The sequence below is a fragment of the Cyanistes caeruleus genome, chromosome 15 (genome assembly GCF_971803275.1).
Source record: "Cyanistes caeruleus chromosome 15, bCyaCae1.hap1.1, whole genome shotgun sequence".
NCBI classification, from domain to species: Eukaryota; Metazoa; Chordata; class Aves; order Passeriformes; family Paridae; genus Cyanistes; species Cyanistes caeruleus.
Genome location: NC_141715.1, coordinates 2,558,757 through 2,564,756, shown reverse-complemented (window position 1 = coordinate 2,564,756; position 6,000 = coordinate 2,558,757). Strand labels below are relative to the sequence as shown.

Sequence of the window (6,000 nt, the reverse complement as noted above, 5' to 3'; positions counted from 1 at the left end):
TGGATGCGGGGAGCGTCCTCACGATCCGCTGAACTACAACTCCCGAGACGCACCACGACAGCAGCGTGCCCGCCTCTCCGCTGCCGTGCGGCGGCGCGCCGCGGTGCACGCTGGGACTCGTAGTTCCACAGAGCTCCTCAGCCCATAGCATCGTCACTGAGGCGAACTCGGCTCCCCGTGACGCGGCGGGCCGCGGTGACGCAATCGGCGCGCGCGGGCGCGGAGGCCGCGGGCGATGTCGGAGAGCGGCGGCGGCGGCGGGGCCGCGGCGGGCGGGGGAGGCGGCGGCGGCGCGGGGGCCGCGGGGCCCGGGCCCACCGACCCCGCCTCGCTGCCGCCCGGGGACCCGCAGCTCATCGCCATCATCGTGGAGCAGCTCAAGAGCCGCGGCCTCTTCGACGGCTTCCGACGCGACTGCCTGGCCGACGTGGACACCAAGGTACCGGGGCCGGGCACCGAGCCCAGGCCCTCCCCGCTCCCCCGGGGCTGCTCCCGGGACATCCTCGGAGCCACAGCCCGGGCAGAGAACAGGCTCAGCCTTTCATTTCTCAGCCCAGGCTTTCCTGGGAAAACACCTTCCCTTAAGAACAATCTCAACCTAGATTTCAAAAATTCCCATGTTCTCCAACATCCCTGAATTCTCACACCAAACCTTTGTTTCTTGAGTAGATGTTCTCAGGCTGTTGTTTGACATTCATTTTCTCAGCCACAACAAACTCCTCATCATTTGTTGCCAATATAGAAGTTGGGCTGTCAGTGCCAAGTTGGATTGTTCACAGTGACTGTCAGAATTCAGCTCTTTTGGTTAAATTTTGCTTTCCCAAAGTTCTGTGCTTCCAGGAAGAGTCCTGGGATCTGCCATCCTCACCCAGGACAGACACATCAAATTCAGAAATATCCCGGTCTCCCTCTTGTCCTTCCCTTGCATCCAGGATGTGGATCCTGAGGATTTATATGGATTTGTTAGTTAAGTTCCTGTTCAGTGGAATTATGTTCTCATACCATTATAATTATCTTTAAAATTACAATTTATATTTTTATTCTTATCTCCTCTGCTAGTGCCACAGAAGTAAATAATTCAAGTTCTTGTTTGGTGGCAGTATTGCTCAGCCACTTTCCTAGGAATTCTGGGCTCGAGGGTTTCCAGACAACAAGAACTCTGCTAAACAACTTCTGTCTGCACAGTTTGCATTTCACTAGTTTCATCCCCAACCTATCCAGCTGTTTGAATTATTACTACACTGAGTGTTGCTGTGCAATTTCCAGTTGTGTTCTCAGAGAAAACAGGATTATCTTTGTTCAGAGAGTGAAGGGAGGGAAACACAGCAGAGCAGTGTGTGTGACAATAGCTGCACTGTGAAGGGCTCTGGCAGGGGGTTGTTTGGAGGTATTTGAGCTGTTGAACTGGATTTATTTTTATTTTTTTTAGCCAGCCTATCAGAACCTGAGGCAGAAAGTCGACAACTTTGTCTCAACCCACCTGGACAAGCAGGAATGGAACCCAGCCATGAACAAGAACCAGTTACGGAATGGGCTGAGGCAGAGTGTGATCCAGTGAGTGAGCAGCAGCCTGCACAATCAGTGATATTTGATAAGCCAGAAATCACCTAAGGCAAGGGAGAACTGCCAGAATGAAGTTTCTCACACCACTTTCTGTTGTCTTCCCTGAGTTTCATTGGGAGAATAAGTGCAGTCTGAACTCTCCTCAAAATGCACATTATTGCTCTGCCTGAAATGGGTGGGTTGGAGTGATGAAATATTTATATTTGCTGTCCAAATTATTGCTGCAAAAACGCTGTGCCTGCTGTACTGAGCTGGATGACCCTGAGCTTTACCTCCAGGAAAGAAAAGAGCCTTTAAAGATTCTTTAAAGAAAGAATCCTGAGGATGGCAAAGGCTGTGTGTGCAGAATCCATTCCCTGTCAGCAGCAATCTCTGCACCAGCCTGAGCTCCTGCAGCACAGGACAGTTCCTGTCCAGCTGTTTCAGACCAGGATGAGCAGAGGGATGGAGCAACTCTGCTGGGAGAGCTGGGGTTGTTCAGCTTGGAGAGGAAAAGCTTTGAGGTGACACAGCTGTGCCCTTCCAGTGCCTCAATGAGCCAACAAGATGGAAAGAGACAATTGACAAGGGCCTGGAGGGACAGGACAAAGGGGAATGGCTTCAGCTGATAGAGCAGGGTAACAGTAGATATTGGTAATGAATCCTTCCCTGGGAGGGTGGGCAGGCCCTGGCACAGGTGCCCAGAGAAGCTGTGGCTGCCCCATGATCCCTGGAAGTGTCCAAGGCCAGGTTGGATGGGGCTTGAAGCAGCCTGGGATAGTGGGAAGTGTCCCTGCAGTGGCAGGGGGTGGAACTGGATGAGCTCTAAGGTTTTAGGCTGCTTCCCAGCACTGCTGAGTTTTAATCAGGAAGAGCGGATGAGATATTGCACACAAAATGCTGTAGGGAGTCTGAACAGTCCCTGTCACTCCTGGAGGGGCAGGGCTGAGCCCTGGGGGTGTCCAGGTGTGGGTCCTGCCCACCCAGGCTGCTGTTACCTGCAGGTGGCACGAGGTGCCCTGTGTCTCTGCATCCTTCACAGCCTCATTATCCTGTGGCTCCTTCTCCCAGTGCCATGAACATCTCCATTTCCTGTCCCTGCTCCCTTGCAGACATGACTTAACCCTCCCAGACAGCCTGTGCCCCACGGCCCAGGAGCCTGACTGAAGTCACCAGTCACTTCAGTTCCTGCTGCTCAGCCCAGAGCCTCTGCTGTGTGCTCACTGTCTTGTTTTTATAATTCATACCCATCTGTCTAGACTGCTACAAGGAGCAAGTGACAGTCCTGTTCTTAGGGGGCAGGGCTCTTCTCCCTCCACTCAGCCAAAAAAAAGCCTGTGCTCTCACCTGCCCTCCTCCTCAGAATAGCTTATTTCTCTTCTTGTGCCAAAATGTGTTTGTTTGCTTTCATGTTGACCTGGTTTCCACAGGAGCCCTATTAAAAGTGGCTCTTGGCCAAGGTGTCATTTAAGTACCTGGGAGACCAGATGGGAGTTGTTAATTCTGTAGGGAGCAGGGAGAGAAATAGGTGAGTGAAACAAGTCCCTTTTAAGGATCTCCTGAGTAGGCTGCAGTTCTCACCATGTTAATGCTAATTGCAGTTGACAGGAGGGCTCTGGAGAGTTTCTGGAGGAGATTGGGGAGAAGTTTTTCAGAGGAGCTGAATGACTTCTTTGTCTTTGTTCAAGGTCAGGAATGCTGGAAGCTGGAGTGGACAGAATTATTTCTCAGGTGGTGGATCCAAAACTAAACCACATCTTCAGGCCTCAGATAGAGAGGGCGATTCATGAATTTTTGGCTGCACAAAAGAAAGAGGAAAATGTGCCAGCTCCTCCTCCAGAGCCTGAGAATAAGGATCCTCCTGCTCCATCTCAGGATGCCTCCTAAAGGTCTGGTATCTCTGCACTTAGTGCTGACATTCCTTGTGCCTCATCTCTGTATTTGTAGAGTGCAAGATAGAGGAGGGCTTGGCAGGGGGGACACTTTGATCAGCAGCCTGTTGTCATTGTCACAGCCCTCTGCCACTCCAGTGGCTGCTAAAAATATCTGGGACTAAGACATAGGGATGATGTAAATCAGCTATCAAGGAACACTGCACTCTGCCAGAGCTGGGTTTGGATCAGCCCAAAAGGCCTTTTATTCCAGTAAAGCATATCCAAAAATAAAAAAAGAGCAGCATATCCAGCAGCATTAACATGGAAGTGGCTGGACTGCCTTCAGAACTGTATCAAATGGATTAAAAATATATATCATTTACTGAAACACAGATGGGAATAGGGTGGTGACAAGTTACTGTGGCTTAGCATTGAAAGTTTTAGGTATCTCTGCTTCAGAACTAACACTGGAGTGTCGAATTGTCACTGACCAAAATAGTCCTGCTGGAGTAGGGACAACATCTCTGGGAGTGAAAAACTGTTCACTCAAAAACCTGATTTAAATAAAGCAGCCTGGATCTTCCAGCTGCAAGGACTGAGGGTGCCTTTGTGGCAAACAAGTTCATTCTGGCTTTTGTGATTAAAATAACTCCAGGGGCCTCAGGGGGCCATAACTGCTCCTCTGTCTTAGCACAAGATGTGTCTATCTTTGCTAAGATTGCAAAGGTTGATTTTGAGGAGTTACTGCCTTGGTGGGAAATTTTAATCTGCCCCTTTGCTGGGGGATTTAAAGCCATGCTGCATGAAAGGAAGTGAATTGTCAGTTGTTCCATCTGCCAGGGCTTTCTGAAAGTAAAAATGCTCCATGTAATCTACAGCTGATTTATTTAGAAGGAATAAGACCCTACAGTGGCTGGGAATTAGCAGAGCAACCAGCATGGGGGTTTAGCTCAATAGTAGAAGTTTAAGTGGCTGTAGTGTCATCCTGAGTTATTTACTTGTGACTTAAGTTTTTGCATTTGTCTGATTCAAGTAGTTTAAAAGTCCATTGTGACCCACAGCAAAGAGCAGTTGTTAATATATTCTAATCTATCCTAATGCACTGACTTGTGAAGGTGCTTCTACATCCTCTAAATTCTCTTTTTTTTTTCCTTGCAGGGAGATCCTGCTGCTGAGCAGCTGCAATTGCAACATGCCCTGTTAGACTGGCAATGGATTCCTTGTTCCCTTTGGTGCAGGGTTGCTGTCTGCCAAAGATGATTAACCTTTGTTAGGCCTGTGGGAAATAGGCACTGAAATGGGGAAATTCAGGTGCACCTGGAGTTCTGCCTGTGGAGGGACAGCCCAAGTGTGGAGAGATTTTTGCAGCCTGTATTCATTAGTCATGCCTTTGGGCAAGGGGGTGGGAAGGAGCAAAGGGAGTTGTCTGCTGTCTGGAGGGAGTGGGGAAATGGGGCTGAGGCTCTACAAGGAGCACAAAGAAAGGAAGGAGGGTTTGGGGGTGGGGTATTTTTTGGAGACCAAGTAGAGCTGTCAGATTTCCTTTGATAGAAGCCAGGGGAGGGGAAGCCTCTGCTGGGTTCCAGTGAGCAGCAGGTGCCAGGTCAGGTGGAACTCACTGCACTGCCTGCTTTGGGAAAGGCATTTCCTGTTCAAAACTGGAGCTGAAGCTTCAGGATCCATTATCCAGACAAATTCTGTTGAACACAGGAACATGTTTACAGTTGGCTATTGCTATAGCTGATGTCACTCCTGTTTCCCAGGGAACTCTGGGGAGCAAAGGGCACACCAGAGTTTGGGATCAGGTGGAAATTTGTCTTTTTCTGCTTGGAAGACTTTTCTTTCTCAGGTGCCTGGTGGAAACTGTCCTATGCTTTCAGCTCGAATGCATGCAGTGTCCTCTGGATGACAGTCAAATGGAGAATGTGATAACCTGTTCTGCCAGCAAATGTCCACACCTTTTTGCAATAAAACACCTCAAAAAGCATCTCTGAGGCTTGGCTTCTTCAGCACTTTTTTCTTAAGGAGAAACTATTTAAAGAAATGCCTGGAACCCTAAGGAAAGTGTGACCTTGCATATTTTATGGGTTAATCCAGGTTTAACAACCTGGAGTTGTTTCTTAACATGAAATAAGATGGTTTTGGTATCCTTTCCCAGGAAGATGTCTCAAAAAATGTAAAATATTGTGAAGATTGTGTGAGTAAAGGGTTTTCTCCTGGATGTTGGTTTGGGGATTAAAGACTGCAAGAAATGTATAATCAATGTTTTCCCTTAGGGCCTTAAGGGCAGCTCTTGACAGAAAAGAACCTTTTACCTCCTGGTTGGGTTCTCAACCACTTCTTTGGAACTGAAACGTTTATTCAGGGGGAAAAAAAGTTGTTTTAAAGAGCAAATGGAAAGGATTCTGAGTGTGCTGAGGAAAATTCTGGATGGCAATAGGAGTAGGGACAGCAGCTCAGGGTTTTTTGTAGCAAGTTGAGCTGGATTTACTGCAGTGAGGAGGGAACCTGAGCCTGCATTTCCTACCTGACAGCTGCTTTAAAAGATGAGCGAAGGAGAATAGACTCAGCCAGGGTAGTTTTT

The 6,000-nt window shown here is 48.7% G+C and overlaps 1 protein-coding gene across 1 annotated transcript; it reads left to right on the top strand.

Annotated features, from left to right (window-relative positions):
• Nucleotides 1-235: 235 nt before the first annotated feature.
• Nucleotides 236-5,403, top strand: BOD1 (biorientation of chromosomes in cell division 1). Its single transcript, XM_023935803.2, has 4 exons — nt 236-439; nt 1,430-1,554; nt 3,231-3,431; nt 4,575-5,403. Exons 1-3 carry the CDS (start codon nt 236-238, stop codon nt 3,427-3,429), a joined length of 528 nt encoding a protein of 175 aa, XP_023791571.2. The 3' UTR covers nt 3,430-3,431; nt 4,575-5,403.
• The last annotated feature ends 597 nt before the right edge of the window (nt 5,404-6,000 follow it).